Source organism: Myxocyprinus asiaticus, chromosome 38, assembly GCF_019703515.2.
Source record: "Myxocyprinus asiaticus isolate MX2 ecotype Aquarium Trade chromosome 38, UBuf_Myxa_2, whole genome shotgun sequence".
NCBI lineage: Eukaryota > Metazoa > Chordata > Actinopteri > Cypriniformes > Catostomidae > Myxocyprinus > Myxocyprinus asiaticus.
In genome coordinates, this window is record NC_059381.1 from 8,951,010 (window position 1) to 8,969,717 (window position 18,708).

Genomic DNA, 18,708 nt, shown 5'->3' on the forward strand with positions numbered 1-18,708 from the left:
GCAGATTTACGGCTATGAAGACCTCCACATGCTCCAATCCAGAGTACCAATGGTGAGTGAAATTCTTAAAATAAAGCCCAAATATTAATCGACTTGACATAGGCCTGTCACAATTACATAGTGGTCTGAACACAATTATTTGATGTTATCATAACTATGTGAGATAACTATAATCATTGTGATCAACAGGATCAATATAGAGAATAAAATCAAAAATCGTATTTATTTGTGACATTTAATCCCCTGCCGGGTTTTCAATCTGCAATCTCTTCACATTTATTGATCACTGTAGGATTATTATGGAATCACATTCCCAGGGCCAACTGCTACGCTGTCTGGCAGAGATGGGAGTCTTGCCAGCAACCCTTACTCAGGTACCACGCTTTCATAAATGCTAATTGTTTAGATACATTTTTATTGGTCTGTGAACTTATTCAAATAGAGGAACATGACATCAACAGGAGAATTTAAATTGATTCTAAAATTTGTATTGGAGGTTCTCCAATGTTCCCTGAAGAATTGGTTAGCATCTGGGGCCTCAGTTGTGAAGTTTTACATAGTTTGCAGACAATAATTACATTTTACAAGCATATGTACACCATCTTCACAACACAGATCCCTTTTATAACTTAAATTGTGTAAGATTGTGTGCATAATCACAAAATTTTGGTACAATCCATTCTTCTCCAAAAAAAGTATTTTTTTAGTAGGCTTGGGTAAAAAAAAATAAAAATAATAATAATTACAATTATTTGCAATCATTATTTTAACACATCTTATATTGACTTGTAAAATCACAAGATCAAATCTTTTAATTTATGCCAGCTGATTGACCAGGCAATCGCAAGACAGCCACTGGTTGATCTCGTTAACAGGCCAAAAGGAAAAGTGTAGAGGGAGAAACTACACAAATTAAAATAATCTTAAAGATAATTTCCTCATTTCGGTACCCACTGACTGGCAGGTGTCAGAGAGCAGATTTGCAGTAATGTGGGTACATGCCTAAACAGTCAAATACACTTCAAATTTCTGGGAAAAGGCCCTTTTTTATAAGGAATTTTTGTCTAAAGTAAATGTCACCAGTAGGACAAAATGCTAATTTGTTAATCAAAATATGCAGCCTAATAGACCTGCTGCTGTCTAGTATGTTGTTGATATTAATCAAATGACTATAATGAAAAAGAGGAAACCACTTACTGCTCTTGGCTGCAGTGGCGGATTTAGACATGGGCAGTTGCCACGGGTGGCATCTTGTGGGGGAGCGGCATGAGGAACGACCCCTGCCCCCCCGGTCAACAACTTTGGGGGCGTGTTGAAGCGGGTTTCGCCCAGGGTGCCATACAAGCTAGAACCGCTACTGCTTGGCTGGATAACTTGAGTAGCTTTAAAAAGTGTTAATATATTGTAATCATAAAGTGAAGACCAATATTCAGAGTAGTTTTGTTTTATTTTATTGCTTTTTTAAATGTTTAAATATTTGCTAGAATACTTGATACTGCTGTTAAAAACTAAAAGCAATGTTTTCTTCATTTGTATCTTTGTTCTGTTTTTTTTTTTATTTGTTTTATTGCTTGTAATTTTTTCATTGTTTTTATTTTATTAAATTACTTCAGAACTTGAAACAGTGAAAAAGTAGTATTTTGTTGTGGTATTGAGAATTGTCAAATTGCCTTCATTTGTTAGCAAGAAACATTATTACTGAAATATAACCCAGTTGGAATCGCATCAAATGAAATTTGAATCGAATCAATAGCTTGTGAATTTTGTTCAGTTGTAATGGAACCAGGGTCGGAAATGAACTTGGGCTCTGGGGAAAAAAATGTCCCATAGTGAATTCCTTTGAACTCTGTCATAAATAAGCCATTGTTATTTGCACATATTAAGTTCATATCGATATGATTGCAAATAAAAATGTGTATCTTCTATTGTTTTTATTTGTTTTATTGCTTGTAATTTGTTCTTGTTTTTATTTTAAATTACTTGAACTTGAAACAATGTTTAAAAAAATTTATTTTGTGGTATTGAGAATCATCAAATTGCTTTCATATTTTAGCAAAAACATTATTAGTGAAATATAACCCAATTTAATTGGAATCAAATGTGAATCGAATCGGAATCGGGAAATCTGTGTAGATAGTACCAGCCCTATCTCTTTGTATGCTGGTAAAACAGAAGTTTCTCTAAGCCTTTTTTCTCCATGTACTGTAGGTGACATCACAAAGTTTGGCCGAGGTGAATCCACCTCACCAGCGCCCACAACCAGTCTGTCTGCAGCTCACGCCCCACAGACAGCACAGCCTCCACAGGCTCAGAGCCAAGGACAGAGCCAGCCTCAGCCGCAGGGCCACCACAACACACAGCAGGCCTTCCTAAACGCAGCCCTGCCTCCCGGATACAGCTACACGGGCCTCCCTTACTACCCCGGGATGCCCGGCATACCCAGTGCATTTCAGTACGGCCCCACCATGTTCATGCCCCCTGCCTCCGCCAAGCAACATGGCATGGGGCTCAGCAACCCCACGACTCCATTCCAGCAGCCCAGCGGCTATGGCCAGCACGCCTTCAGCTCAGGTGAGTACAGATTAACATGGTCAACTCGTGCTCAGTGTGCCATCATATACATATTGGCTTAATCATAAAGTAAATGCACAAACATAAGGCATAAACATTTATATGAAACATTGTAGACTTATCTGAGAGTTTAATCTAAGTATTGTTTCTTTCAAGGGTACGATGACATGACGCAAGGCCCCGCAGGAACCGAGTACAGTAAAGGCTACAGTAACTCCTCTCAAACACAGGCCAAATCTGCTGCCAATGGCCCAGGGAAAGGTACAAACATACATCTCCATCTCCATCTTCAGATTTCAGAATTCAAATTTTTTACTCATTCTGTAGCTTCAAACCCGTATGACTGTATTCAATTGAATATTAAAGGTTCATTTAAAAAAAAAGTCTTCATAGACATTGTATTTGCCATACAATGAATAGTGACTCAGGTCTGCCAAACTTGAAAAAGGACAATAGAAACCAGAGTAAAAGTAGTTGATATGATTTGTTCACAATATTCCTTCTAAGTCTTCTTTAGCCATTCAATCATGTTATGTGATGAACAGAACAATTTACTTAAGTGCTGAAATCAAGTATGGCGGGTACATTGCCAACATCAAACCTCTTGTTCTTGCGGCATGATGTCAGAACTTTGGTCACGAGATGCATGAGTCGTATTGATTACTTTTACTGTGGCTTTATGGTGGTTGTTTTTTTTCTTCTTTTTTGAGCTTGACAGACCAGAGTCACTATTCACTTTCATTATGACAAAAAATAATGGTGGAGTGAATAATGACCAAATTTTCATTTTTGGTGAACATTTCTTTTAAGATATTAAGAGAATGTGATTTTATGAATTCATCTGCTAAAAAAATATTAAACATTAAATGCTTCATCTTGTGTTCCAGGTATTTCTGTGACATCTAGCAATTCTGGGGTGCCTGACATCAGTGGAACTGTTTACAATAAGACTCAGGTAAAACTTGTCTTCCTCTACACACATTCTATTTAAAAAAAAATAAATGCATAGAATATAGTAATGTATGACTATATCACCGTTTTTCTCCTGCAGTCATTCGATAAGCAGGGTTTCCATGCTGGCACGCCTCCTCCATTCAACCTCCCCTCGGCTCTGGGTGGCACAGGACCTTTGACCCCTGGTGCTGCCCCCGGTTATGCTCCCGCTCCATTCCTTCACATTCTGCCGCCACACCAGCAGCCCCACTCACAGCTGCTCCACCATCACCTCACCCAGGACGGACAGGTCAGTTTCTCTCAAAATTCTCACTCCGTACCTATGTTTTAGTCAGTTAAGGCCTTTTCAGTCTGCATGAAAAACACTTAAATTGAAACTATGCATCTCAACAACTTCAAACCAAGTCTGAAACGGGCCTTTATTATTTGCACAGATTAAGTTTTCATATGGATATATCTGAGCACTTTATTAGGTACACCCGTACAGCTACTTATTCATGCAATTTTCTAATCAGCCAATCGTGTGGCAGCAGTGCAATGCATAAAATCATGCAGATAGCTTCTTTAACTGAAGCTCCAGACCCGTATCTGAATAATTTTTTCAGCCACACGATTGGCTGATTAGATAATCGTATAAGTAGGTGTACCTAATAAAGTGCTCACAGTGAGTGTAATTGCAAAAACAAATGTGTCAACAGCAATCTTTCACCCTCATCATGAATGAAGATCATCTCGGCCAAGGCTTGTTAACCCAGTTGACTAATCATGTGCTTGCTTATGCAGGGTGGACCGAGCCAGAGAAGCCAGTCCAGCACCATGCAGCAGAAGACCCAGATCAACAAGTCCAATTATGGCAGCTCCCCGTACTGGGGCAACTGAGCGCAATCCACAGTGCAGGTGCTGTCCCGCACCTGACGACACGCCGATCAGAGCAGAGGGACAACCGTACACACTACCATCCTCATCCTCCTCTCATCACCCCTTTTCAAAGTTTTGGCTGTTGTATGTAAAGTATATTTATGTATGTATTTATACAGTATATATGTATTGGTAGGATATGAAATGTGGTTTTTCTGCATTTTGTTTTTGAAGGATGGTTTTTTTTATTGCTAAATGGTTAAGAGGGTATGATGACATAAAATATTGATGAGAACTTAACAGAAGGGTGAATATACTTGAACCAGAGCAGGCATCATGAATAAAAACATTGGATTTTTTTTATTTTATATATATATATATATACATAAGCCTAATAATGTATGTACATTATTGCTAAGCTTGATCACTTGATGAAGCCATTTTTTAAACTTTTGTATTTTTTGCCCTCTCCCACCTCCCCCTTCACCTGTGAACTTTTTAATGAGGGGGATTTTAATTTCAGTGCTTAATTTTGTTCCCTCTGCACTTCATTTGTGACCCCATCACCAAATTGGCTAAAAGGTAGCATTTTAGAACAGATTTAATTTTAACATTGGTTTTACCCTTGTTGTCAAAATAAAACTGTCCAATTTATATGGTTTTGTCTGATTCTTGAGAAATCTACTACTCATAGCCAACAGTAATAAGGATACATTTATAAAAAAAAAATAGGATATGAACAGTTGCATCCTTGACTTGTTACATAAAAAGCGTGAATGTAAATGCTCATTGTCAACTTCTACAGCATGTTGGAATTAATCTAATTACAAGATCCTAACTCTTATCATTTACATCTTTGTAGATTGCTATATACAAACAGGGTTCCCACAAATTGATTCATTACTTTCAAGGATAAAAAAAGTTTTAATGGAGAGCACATGTGCAAAGAGCAATTTCTAGCAGAAAGCTATGCATAATTTATATTCCAACTGAAATTTTTCCAGGCCCGAAAGTCATTTTAAAATGTTAAAATGTAAAGTTGGAAACTGTTTTATGAATATGATCAAACCAAAATGGCAAACTTCAACTGCTGAATACATGGTTGATATGTCCTATAATTATACATTCATGTTTTAATACCTTAAATTTAACCTGAAACCGCAAAGTCAGACATAACAGACAACAAAGATTTCAAAAGAATCAGAGCTGTCGTCTTGTAATTACGGTATTTCAACATGACAAACATCACATGAGCTACAGAATATTTTATTGAAAGGCCACACAATAAGCATAGCCTAAAATTATTAGAATACAATAGCTGAAGTACTTAAATCTGCCTGACAACACATGCATTATTTCATTTGTTACACATTTATAGTATTGGCAAGATTTCAATTTGAATAATCTTAACAGCTGCAGCATTTAAGTACAAAAATAAGATCTATAATGATGCCAATTAACACAAATATCTCCTCTAAACCAAAAACACCATCATAAATTATGGCATCATTTAATCAATCAGGAGCAAATATGAGTTTTGGATGACAAGTTTCACACAGCACACTGTCTTTTTACTGATACCAAAGGATTGCTATTTTATTCAACCTCAAGGCACGGAGATGAACCGTCCATTCCAGATAAAGGTGCTTTGAGATTCACAGGAAATAAAGCAAGTTTGTATGAAAGAAACAAACATGTTTGATAATGTATCACTTTTCTTGGGCTTGGCTCACAAACACCCTAAATATTTGACCATACGGAGTCTCCAACAATCATATGAAAAAACTAATATGGATTTTTACAAAACTGGAAAAAGTCCTGTCATGAGGAATGGATTTATTCATCCCCCTCTTCTGCCTTTTTCTTCTTTTTCTTTTTCTTAGTCTGATTGGCCTGTATCGTCTCAGTCACTGCCTCCTCTTCAGGCTCCACCTCTACAGTTTCAATCTTCCTTTTCTTTTTCTTCTTGGCAGGCGTGGCTTCTTCCACACCATTTGTTGTGACTTCCTCCTCTTCAACTGCTTGTTTCTTTTTCTTTATCTTCTTAACAGTCACCTCTGCATCTCCATTCTCCTGAAGGTGGTCAAGAAAGCACAGTCAATAATGCATACAAAATTAACTAATAGTTCACCCAAAAATCAAAGTTGACATTTACATACTCATGTCATTCCAAACCTTTATGACTTCTATAATGGAAGTGAATGGTGACTGGGCCTCTCACCAAATGATGGGAAAAAGTTGCCTCTATGACTCGTGCACTTTATTTTAAAAGGTAAAGTTTCCCCCATGAAAATTCTCTCATTTACTCACACTCATGCCATCCCAGAAGTACAAGACTTTCTTCTGCTTAAAGATTTTTAGAAGAATTTCAGCTCTGTAGGTTCATAAAAGTGAAGTGGCCAAATCTTTTCTTTTGCTTTATCCTTCCCCTTTTTTCTTCCTTTCTCCTGTCTAGTAGGTGGCAATAAGCACAAAGAATGAGTAAAAAAAAAAAGGCCAGTATTCACAAAAAAAATTAAAAAAATCTTAAGACTAAAAGTAGCTCCCAACGCGGAAATTTAGCAGCATCTCTTAAAAATTAGGGGTGTCACTCCTAATTTTAGGAGTCATAAAATTTTCATCTAAGAGTAATTCAAAGCAATTTAACGCTAGAAGTATCTCTTAAACCCACAACAGCTTAGAAGTCGTCCTGAGGACTTCTAAATCCTTAAGTGACTCACAAATGATCCGAAGCATCGCTGCTGCGGTCAATCCACATGAAAAACTATTATAATATTATGGCATTGACCGCTTATAGTATCGGCTGAATCACAATTGAGTCGAATGTATTTTAATATAATAATAAAAAAATAAAAAGGTATCGCCTGAATCCTGAGGGTGTTTTCATTATTGTAATCTTAGAGATGCAGTTACCTCTCTAACTAATACAAATAACCCAATTACACCAGAGATAAAGGTTGACATCTCTGCGCTACCTGGCCACATCAAAATGAAACCATACTGCGCGGATGAATTACGAATTTCTATCATTTGTCAGCAGAATCAACTATATATGCCCTCTCCAGATAGCACGGCGTCCGACAATTCATATGTTTTCCTGTGGATGCACGCTGGCTGCAGAGGAAAAAAAAAAAGGGGCATTCCCAGGGAATCACAGGAATCGCGGGGCTACCCAGTGTTTTGATGCCGTTGACGGGATGCATGCATCACAGGATGAAGGAAAAGTTCATCAACCAAAAAAAAAAAAATCTATTGCATGTGTATATGTATATTTACATATACATACACACATCACACACACCGCTCTCTGGAAAAAAAATTAAGAGACCACGGCACAATTACAAATAATGCAAAGGTTGAAAATCAGTGTTATTCCACCAAATATTGATTTCTGAACTCTTCCTAAGTTAAAACATTTGTATTGTGGTGTTTAAAAATGAATATGAACTTGTTTTCTTTGCATTACTCGAGGTCTGAAAACACGTATCTTTTTTGATATTTTGACCAGTTGTCATTTTCTGCAAATAAATGCTCTAAATGACATTTTTATTTGGAATTTGGGAGAAATGTTGTCAGTACTTTAAAAAATAAAACAAAAATGTTCATTTTACTCAAGCACATACCTATAATAGTAAATCCAAAAAACTGGTAATTGTGCAGTGGTCTATTTTTTCCAGAGCTGTATATCGTGTGTGTGTGTGTGTGTGTGTGTATATAATAAATAAATATATATACACACTTTACTGTCATCTTAAGATTTCCTTACTAAAACGTGCTCTTAACAGTTTTGTGAATAGGTTTTAAGCAAAAACCCCTAGATAGGCACTCACTGGAGAACTCCTAGTGGTAAGAGAAATCTTTGTGAATACGGGCCCAGAAACACAACTTGGTCCTCTTATAAACACTGTTTCTCACTCCTATCATATCACATCTGAAGACATGGATTTAACCACTGGAGTCACATGGATTACTTTCATGCTGCCTTTGTGTGATCGCTTTAAAGTTCTGGACCGTTAACTTGCATTGTATGGATCACAGAGCTGAGAAACATTTAAAAATATTTGTTTGTGTTCTGCAGAAGAAAAAGTCATACACATATGGGATGACATGAAGGTGAGTAAATGATTTTTATATTTATTTTTATTTTTGGGTGAACTATCCCTTTAAGTCTTCTTAAGCTGTAAGATACCTTTGTGTGAAGAACAAACTGAAATTAAAGCGATATTCATTGAATTCACTTTTGTGTTCCAAAACAAAAAAAGTCAAACCAGTGAGGCTAAGTAAATGACAATGTTTTCTTGGGTGAACTATGCCTTTAAACAACCTCTGAGTGTGTTTTGTCCTGCTCACTTCAGTGATCAAGCCCACTGTGTAGGGCCCATCAATGGTTCGGAGAAGATTTTACTCTTGCATGACAGATATGAGACTGATCCATGAGAAGGTTCAGCCTCCAGTATAGCCATGCTACATCTACTGAAAGACAAAACTACTTTAACAGTACACATGTACCTCAGCTTCTCCATTGGATTTGGCCTTCTTGGCTTTCACGTCCTCCTCTCCTTCTGCTGTGGAAAGAGCCTCTAGTTTCCTCTTTTCCCGCTTCTTTTTCTTCTTTTCCTTCTTCTCAAGCTTCCGCTTGATCTCGGTTGCCACTTCACTAGCCTTTGAGATAAAAACATTTAATTTACACGCTTGGATTTTTACAAGTCTAGTAAGATTTAAATTGTAGGACAGTGCTGTGTCAGGCTCATTAAATCAGTTTATGCCTCCATGTAGGAGTCAGGAAAGAGTAGTCATCACTCACAGCTTTCTAAATATACTACGGCTCGGTTCCAATCTCTAGTGAGCTGCCTTGCTGTCTACATAGGCAGCTACATAATGCAGCATCCTAATCAAAATGAAAACTCATATGCGAGCCCAACAGAATACATTTAAAACATGGTAAAAATGTTATAAGTAAACATATAAAAAAAAAGTTGAAAGTACAAGCTGAAAGTATAAGCAAAATTTTAATTTGATGAGAATGAGAACCCTCAAATTGATTCCAGTAGCTAACATTCAATAGACAATAGCATGTTGCCAAGCCGACAACTTCATACTCTGTTCAATTTTAGATATGCAGGCATCTCACTATGGTTCGGAACAGAGCTTATGATTATCTAAGCTTTGTTTTGCCTTTACACTATAATTATATATAATGTCCAGTTCAGAAGAAGTTTCCCCACACTCACCTGTGCAACAGCCTCTTTCATGACATCTAGGTTCTTCCTTGGGACCTCGCCGGTCTCATAGAAGGCCAAACGTTCTTCTACCTGATCACGCAGTTTGTCACCGAACACGCTGGTGGGCAACTCTGTGGAAAAGTAAATCAAGAATCAGGGCAAACAAGTACTACTGTAAAACAACAGTGTTAAACCAAGATTTCTGGCTCAGGATAAGATTATCAACATCCACTGAAGTGGGTTGCTGTTGACGAAAAATAAAAGCATCATTGCAAGAGGGAAAAGTGGTATAACAGTCTTCACTCCAACACTAACCAGAGAAGCAGTCAATTCGTGATGCAATAGTGCACTTGTTGGCCAGGTAACGGGAGATGCGGCCCTTGTTCTTGGCGGCTGCACGCCCGATGAACGTAGAGTGGAAAATGAGACCGTATTTTGGGGTGTTTCCTCTTGTCTTCAGTGCCCTGATTTACAGTGGAGAAGAAAAAAAAAATGCATCTACACAATTTTTTTTTTTTTTTTTAGGGTTTATACCCCATTTTTCACTCAAAATCTATCAGAAAACTATTACACACCAAGGCTGGGCAATATTGAACATTTATATTATAATATGATAAAATTAAACCTTGAATGTTGCGATTGATTTTTACTATACCATTTTGTTGCCTAAAGGACTGGCAATCCAGTGCTTTGTGACTTGCGAGCATGAGGCCGTTAAAGTCGGCATTAAATTTCACCCTATTTTCTAAATGCATGTTATTTATCTTACTGTGAATGATTCATCCATGCATTAATTATGTATTTTTTTTGACCTCGTAATCTTTAAATTAAAATGTCACAACACGATTTTCCGGTAAAACGACAGACTTCTCTCTGGTGACGTATGCAGGACTTCTCCAATCATTTAATCTGCTTAAACCCTGCCCCTTTCTTATAAATACCACAACTTTGCGTAGTGTTGAACGATTTCACACCTGAATTGCTGAGGCGATCACTAATGAATACAATGATTCGGATGCCTCTGGAGTTCTATATTTTTGAAAGCAGTTATCTTGTGATGCACAGCACGAGTAAGTGTTTTTTCCTTTATATTTAGTGTATTCAAAACATTAAAATATGGTTCACTTTTACTCACTCGTTCTTAAATGGCTACAGCCTCTTCATAAGCAAAGACCATGATGTGTGTTTGTTGTCAGTTTGATAATGTGTTGAAATCGCTGCTCAATTTTAAGATAACCGGCTCTGATTCGAGCACCACGGTGGTAGGGGTGTGTGCGTGTCCACTGCAAAATCCCATTTAGATCTGCCGCCGTTCCGCTATGCAATGCCCATATTTTCACAATCCAATCAACAACCAATGGATAAACTCAAATCCCCGCTCTACATTTTTTTCTTGTTCGAGAAGCTGTTTGAACTTGGAAATACGTCACAATACGGAAGTCGGTCGCAACTTCTGTTTCATGCCAACTTTACAATTTAAATTTAGTAATGAAAAAGGCATCGAGTTGGAAAGAATAAATGTGGTTTATGACTATTAATGTTACCAATACTATTCCATGTACACTACCGGTCAAAAGTTTTGAAACGCTTTACTGAAATGTTTCTCATGATCTTAAATTTTTTGATCTGAAGGCGTATGCTTAAATGTTTGAAATTAGTTTTGTAGACAAATATAATTGTGCCACCATATTAATTATAAAACTAAAATAAAAAATAAAAAAGTTTTTGAAATTCATGACTCAGACCAAATAATAAAGAAAAGCAGCCAATAAGTGCCCAACATAGATGGGAACACCTTTAATAGTGTTTAAAAATCATCCCAGGGTGATACCTCAAGAAGTTGGTTGAGAAAATGTCAAGAGTACATGTCTGCAAATTCTAGGCAAAGGGTGACTATTTTGAAGATGGTAAAATATAACAGTTTTGATACATCACAACATAATTCCCATAGTTCCATTTATGTTATTCCATAGTTTGATGACTTCATTATTCTAAAATTTGAAGAAAAAATAAATTAAAGAATGAGTAAATGTTCCAAAACTTTTGACCGGTAGTGTATGTCAAGACTACCTTTGATGTTGGTTTGACAAAGCCTTGTCTAAAGGTTTAAGTTTAATGGTTATACAGACATTACAGTAAGACAAACAGCCAGCTAGTTAGATAGTCAGATAGAGAAAGAGAGAGCACAATTTAAAGGTGCTGTAAGCAAATTTGTATTTATTTTTTTCATGGAAAGGTATGCAAAAAATGGTACTACTCCCCGAAAGATTTAGATGAAATAGGTCTCCCGAGATACCTCACTGGTCTCTGTGACGGCTCTAGACTCTGTAAATGTCAAACAAAAATCTGTCCGCGGGCCATGGTCTCCTGACACTTTCTGCCTGTCAATCATTTTGCATGTTCTCATAGTATTGTAGTTGCAGCGAATTATTGATGCATAATGCCATTTTATGCCATGTTGCTCATAACAGTTGTCAGTTGAGGGCATTATTTCGCTGCTGTTGTTTTTGACAACCATCTCTGCACAATCTCGATCTCAAAGCTCATTTGATATCTTTGGAGTGCAGGGTTTTGGAAAAAGGGGGTGTGGTTAATCCAACGGCTCAAATCACTTGCTGCGGGTTTGTTTACATTTTAATTTTTGACAATTGGAGTCTGAATTAACGAGCATTCCGTTGGTCCATTTGAACATTCCATCAATGTAGGTCTATGGGATTTTTCAGATTTTTGATTGCCCACTGTGCAAAAACCATAGGTCATATCAGTTAGAAAAGACAGAACAGTCTGAAGGTCGGTGCAGAGTTTGGTGGATGTAGCTTGAAAGCTGTAGGGGAAGTATTCGAAATGTGTCTTCAATTAGTTTCTTAATTCCTAAAAGATTGTTGAATGACAGTATGTTGGCTTGTATTGTTGCATCATTTAATGCAAAACATTGTGGAAAGCCCATCAAAAGGCTGAAAGAAAATATAATTTTAGCTATACTGCCCAGCCGTGTTAACATATTTAATTCAAAGTCTAATCAACATGCAGTGTTTTGCATTCTAATAAAACATTTTCAAATGCATCTACCTCGCCAAACCATAAGCAGCTGCTCAGACTGGGGGGGGGGGTGTAACGTGAGATTTGAGTGAGATCACTTTTAAAGTGTATTCATTGACGCACCAAATCACCCACTCCTGCTATGCCCCGGCCCTGCCATCACTGCAGCTGTGAGAAACCCCAGCAGGGAAGGGGAGACCCAGTACCTGAACAGGGCCTTCTCTGCACCCAAGATCTGCACTGTGGAGGCCGGATACTTGGCCAGGTTAGTCAGGCTGCCTGCGTGAGAGATGAGACGAGCACCAACCTATATGAGAAAAGACACGATCATTTTACAGAATTTCCACACCTTTTGACCAATGAATTTCCTTAACTTCTTACTGGATTAAGGATTTTTCAAACTAATTTTATAAAAATTGAGTAAAAAGAAATTTCTAGCTGATGAAATATGAACACCGAGCAACTAGAAATATATACATACACCTAGATATTTAGGCAAATCATACCAAGTGTTAAATAAAACATGTTTGGAGCATTCAAATTTCTCATTGCTTTGAAATGTATTTCCTATGGACCAGAGCCCCTTAGAAGACAGGACGGGATTTTTTTTCTGAAATAGTTGTGCCCTCACAATAGATTTACCATGGTATTACTACAGTAACTATATTTTAACCTTGATATTCATAGTGAAACCATAGTAATAATACAGGAAAACCAAAACTGTTAAACAATTTTGTGGTAAAACCATAGTAAGCAACAACATTATCCAATGGTTAATCTTTAGTTAAACCATGGTTCCTATATGGACACAGGTAACCGTATTAAAACCATGATTTCCGACCAAAAAAAAACAAAACACATGGTTACCACAGTCTACAATATTACTATAGTTAAACTATGGCATTTGTAAAGTAAAACCATAACTGGTGGGAGGGGGCTTAATTGTGATGAAAATAAGAGTCACAGCCACATAGACTTAATTTCCTATATTCTTTTGACTTTGGGGTGAAATCTGATATTTCTTGTGAGCATTCATGAGATTTGACTCTTTGTCATGACTATGAAAGGCCTGAAAATCATTAAAAACCTGGAAATATCAGGACATTTTAATGACCAATGGAATAAACCAAATCCTCTCAGATATGATAAAATGTAAAATATGTACCACTTCGCCAATGAGAGCTGCCAGATTTGGCGCCACCTGGCCCATTTTAGATCGCAAATACTCTTGTAACTCCTGTCTGTAATCGGTGAGGGACACCACACGACTGGAGAAGCTCTCAATGTTGATCAGATCAATAGGAGAGATGTCCATGCCTATGGATTAAAATGAGATACAAACTTAGGACAAATCACTGGAGCACTTAAATTGTCTTGAGCATGAGTGACTTGGAGGTTCAGTTAGTGAGATATGCTGTCATCACATGATTTCAGTGGATTGACAGATTTGAATAACATCATTACATTTAAGTCAGGTCCACACTGAGCTATACCCCCAACAGAGTCAGTCTTACCCATAGAGCTGCGGGATGCCTCAAGAATGGCCTGAGCTTTGGCACTGTCCATGGTGACCTCCTCAATAGCTTCCAGATTTTCCTCGGTCAGTTCCTTCCTGTTCCCTATTAGCCTGGCCAGCTTACAGTATGTGCTGTTTTCACTCACTATCTTTATCAGCTCTGGGAAATGGTAGCCGTACCATTCACTGCAAAGAGAGGAGAGTTAGAAATGCAAAACCTCCATCTAAACCTGCAACTACAGTAGGGCCACAGGGAAACGCTATCTCAAAGGGCTGTCATCTCCCTCAGGTGGTGTTCTGTCCGGTTTAAGGGACTGAGCACTCCTAAAGTAGGTTTTTACTGTCCCTCCAGTTTCTGTACAGCCAGTGCACTAGGAGGCGCTGTCTGTGGTAAGCATTAGGAGGCAGCTGGTTCACATCTACTGATCTCCAAAACTATGTTAGGAATGGGATTCTTAGCAGGGGTTAAATTGGAAGGGAACAGTCCGGAACGATATTCCAGCAACTCGGATGGCCAAATATTCTTAATTTCACGTAGTCAACAAAACAGTCAGGGTTACTTTGTGAATGTTCGATATATCGCCCAGCCATACTTCAGATTTGCAGAATTTTATGCTGGGTGGTCTGAATACTGCACATTGACAATTGTGGATCCAAGTACTTCATGCATTAGGGATGTTAATGATTAACCAATAATCATCTGTCATTAATTTGATCGACGATTTATTAATTTCTGGAAAAATGTGTCCAGTAATCATGCCAGCAGACTCTGATAAAGAGGTCTATACAGTCATCCACCGCTAGAGGCCGCTTGCGCACTGCATGTCACGTCTTGTCCGCATCACAGAAGAACCACGGACCACAATCAGTGTAGGAGCGTTTCTCTCCAAATAAACATTGTTTTCTGCATACACCATATAGTGTTAAAGTACATGACAAGCACTGTTGATCCGCCTATCAACTTGTTTCATCCCCAACCTACAATTATGACAGTAATCACCAGGAAAGCACAAAGGCACATTCAGCTGACATCTCACCAGCTCCGGAGAAACGATATGTTATGCAGTCTACTGTTTTAATGAACTCAAATATGTATCTTGTGTACAAGTTATTATTAACATTAATTAAACAATTAAAAAAATTCTTAAACAGCCTAAATGAACTGAACACACTGAACTAAGAATATTTTAAGAGGAAAATGCCAATGCTTGCATTTCTTAAGTGTATTAATTTAAATTTAAACAGTATATGCACATATTATCGGAACACCTCCACGTGCGTTTTGCAGAATTAACATTAACAATTAATCGATTTCCACGATTATCAATTATAAACATGTCTGAAAATTGCCATTTCTAGTATGCATACAGTAAATCTGCACACCAGTCACAGTATACATACTATATAATGCAGTTTAAATAATAGCAAACAATTATACAAAGAAAATAGATCAGTGGACAGCACAACCCAAAACATGAACACACCAAAATTATGCTTTCAATTCATGTTAACAGTATAGGTTCAGATTTTACAAGGAAAGTTCATTTATATCTAGAAAAACCCTGCATGGGATTCATTTACCAGCACTATCTCTGCAAGTCACATGAAAATCATCTTACCGCACACGCATGGAGAACGTATTGATATCCTTGTCTAACTGGTCCAGGAGAGCGATGGACTGGATGATCATGTTGTCGGCCCTGTTAACATTGAACTTCACCTTGGCTCTTGAGTAGCTGTGACCCAAACCCAGTTGAGCTTTAGATGCTGCTTGAGCGGTGAGGCCCTTAACCAGGGAATGGAAGTGCAGACGAACACCTGTTTTAAAAGTGGAGGCATTAGCAACTAGTATCATTCTCAATAATACCACGTGTGTTCGTTTGCCTGGCTGTTCAGCTTTTCAGTATAAAGCATCAGAAATCAGGTGATACAGTGACATCATGACAGCAGGCTCTTCAAAATTAAGTAATGCTATATAATTGAATATGTGTCCTTTATACACTAACCAGATTTAATAATTCTGCCCACCTCTTATTATTTCAGCTACTACACCTCCTGTTTGAATGGACAGCTCAAGTTCTTCTTGAAGTGCTGCTCCTAGTTTGGCATCAGACACCCCCAACATGGGCTTCTTTTTCCCCACGGACGGAAGATTGGTTTCCAAGAACAACTTGAGATTTGCATGAACAACTCCTAACGAGATAACATTTAGAACGGGATGTCAGCAATTGCATGGCGATTTGTACTGCAACATTATCAACTGAACAATTTCTCAGATGTTCAGTTTACTGGTATGTTGTCATCACAATAACTCAGTGGATTGACAGATTATAAGTACATCATTACACCAGAGTGGCAATTTAACAAACAAAAAAGCCCTTTTCGTACCTTCTGAAACGGCATTGATATTTTCCAGTGCACCCTGGGCGGATATAAAGGGGAAGAAGGCACTCAGTCGGACCACAGTACTGAATTTCCCAAGATTTAGGATGCTTGCCTCCACCTGAAAAGGACCAAAAACCCATTACTACTTATTGTGACACTTACCTTATGTTTTTATCCATGGCAATTTACAGTAAACATACAGGGGGAATTACCAGAGGTTAAAGGGATAGTTCATGCGAAAATGACACACTACCTACTTTATTTGCAGTGAACAAATTTACTTTAGAGATGCTTTATAATCCATCTAACACAAACCTGAGGTAAAAGCATTCCAATCTCTTCAACTTCTTTGACAACAAATAATGCATATCCAGCTGCATGCTCGAACAGCACGTGTAGCAGCACCTGAGAGAAAGAGGTGGGATTATTGATTAGCACTACTATCATAAATCCCTAATTGCAACAAAAAGGGACAAAGTCCCAAGAGCTTCATTATCCATGTTATTAACCGATAGAATAAAAACAACTGAATCCACTGTAATGTTCTTTTCTTATTTGCTACAGGTCAAGACCAGCGCGCGCATTGGGCCCACGTGGTATCACCTCACAGCACAAATAAGCATTAATAAGGTGTTTAGCCTGTACTTAATAAAATGATATCGTTGCGTAAGCGAAATTGAAGATAACAACAGCCGTTAATAAACTACCCGTGTTTAAGTTGTATTGCATTAAGAGCTGAAGCTCGCGCGACACACATTAGCATGGGTTAGCAGGCAAACACCACGTGCACTTCCAACATATCAAATTCTTTACGCGTCACCTTAAACTGATCAACAACGCATAGCACTGCTGATATAACCAGAACAGAGGACCAAATACACAAAACAAGAGGTGAGTGTAACTTAAAAGTCCATTATATTAAGTATTACGTCTTCTACGGCATGCATGTTACACAGAGGCCTTGTGCTACCGGATTCAGATTGTCTAATCTCCAACAGGATGCAATGAAACAACTTGAGCACTTGGTATCATAGTTGTGAATTTAAAACAAAACAATACTGGTTAAACAATCATGACATAATTTTAAGCAACGAAAATAAAAATAAAAATAAAAATCTTAAAGCAACACTACAAACACGCACATTGAAAGCCTGATTTCAAACATGCAATTAAAAACTTTTTTTTTTTTAAAGTGCCAAGAAAACAGTGTTTGAGATCTGTTTGTTTCCATAAAGAAATATTGGAATTTTGCATGTTTTACCATTTTTACTGTTTAGGTGCGGCCTTGCACGCAGGACCGTTGCGTTCCTCCGAATCACAAGAACAGGAAAGACCAAGCACGCGCTCATGTGCGAAACACCAAAAGATTCTGCGCGTATTTTATCGCGAGATTTCAGAAGTCACGCTTTGTGCGTGTGTGCGCGCCATCTGTTGAAAATGCGTGGAAATGCATGACGCATGGCACAATGAATGGACATCCGGTTTGATGAAAAAAATTATATTATAGGTATTAATAATCATAGGAGGGGATATTGCAGTGTTGTTCTAGCAAATAAAACAAAATATTAAACATTATTGATTCCCATAGGAGGGGAAGTTATAGTGTTGCTGCAGCAAAGAAAATAAAAAAATAAAAATATATATTAAAATGTATTGATCCCAATAGGAGAGATGATTACAGTGTTCCTGTAGCAAATGAAATAAAATAAAAAATTCTAAAAAATATATTAATTACCATAAGAAGGGTCATAAATAATAATAATATACATATATAAAATATAAAAATTATATAATAATAAAAATGATTTGCATTCTATTTTTTAATTATTTTGCATTAAGCATAGTTTTTCCCTGCTGTCCTTGACCCTATCAGAACAGGCAGTTGAGAATACATTTACAATTCACAGAGATGTACACACATAAAATATACACAAAAAATTATAGAATACACAAGAAAAATACAGAAGCATTTTTACAGTTATAGAAAAATACAAAACAATCACATCTGATAGAACAGTACAACAATGTTCTGATTGACCTGCGTATGCAAAACTCTACATGCTGAAAGTATTTAACCGAGAAATCTTACGCTTTTCTATTGCTCTCAAAAAGTATATGCTTTCAGAGTTCTCTAATCTGAATATGCCCAGTGCTGCATATTTA

At 37.4% G+C, this 18,708-nt stretch overlaps 2 protein-coding genes and 1 non-coding gene across 8 annotated transcripts in view; 1 reads left to right on the forward strand and 2 right to left on the reverse strand.

The window, feature by feature from the left end:
- The window catches only part of LOC127428631 (ubiquitin-associated protein 2-like), a 38,436-nt gene extending 33,399 nt beyond the window's left edge, over positions 1-5,037 (forward strand). For all 6 annotated transcript variants that reach the window (XM_051677094.1, XM_051677095.1, XM_051677096.1 and 3 more), the window contains 7 exons: positions 2-52; positions 293-374; positions 2,209-2,571; positions 2,728-2,832; positions 3,459-3,526; positions 3,623-3,814; positions 4,309-5,037. In XM_051677094.1, coding sequence (XP_051533054.1) covers positions 2-52; positions 293-374; positions 2,209-2,571; positions 2,728-2,832; positions 3,459-3,526; positions 3,623-3,814; positions 4,309-4,404 — 957 coding nt within the window. In that variant the 3' untranslated portion in view covers positions 4,405-5,037. The remainder of the gene's footprint in view (position 1; positions 53-292; positions 375-2,208; positions 2,572-2,727; positions 2,833-3,458; positions 3,527-3,622; positions 3,815-4,308) is intronic.
- A 596-nt stretch (positions 5,038-5,633) lies between these two features.
- LOC127428633 (nucleolar protein 56-like) lies at positions 5,634-17,884 on the reverse strand. The gene is made up of 12 exons (XM_051677101.1): positions 17,807-17,884; positions 16,861-16,950; positions 16,549-16,663; positions 16,189-16,353; positions 15,780-15,978; positions 14,159-14,346; positions 13,810-13,961; positions 12,851-12,951; positions 9,921-10,069; positions 9,615-9,736; positions 8,893-9,045; positions 5,634-6,456 (listed from the first exon to the last, which is right to left on the reverse strand). Exons 1-12 carry the CDS (start codon positions 17,807-17,809, stop codon positions 6,220-6,222), a joined length of 1,674 nt encoding a protein of 557 aa, XP_051533061.1. The 5' UTR covers positions 17,810-17,884; the 3' UTR covers positions 5,634-6,219.
- LOC127429422 (small nucleolar RNA SNORD57) lies at positions 9,122-9,188 on the reverse strand. Its single transcript, XR_007895284.1, has one exon. It is a non-coding gene; the product is annotated as a small nucleolar RNA SNORD57 (small nucleolar RNA).
- Positions 17,885-18,708: the final 824 nt, after the last annotated feature.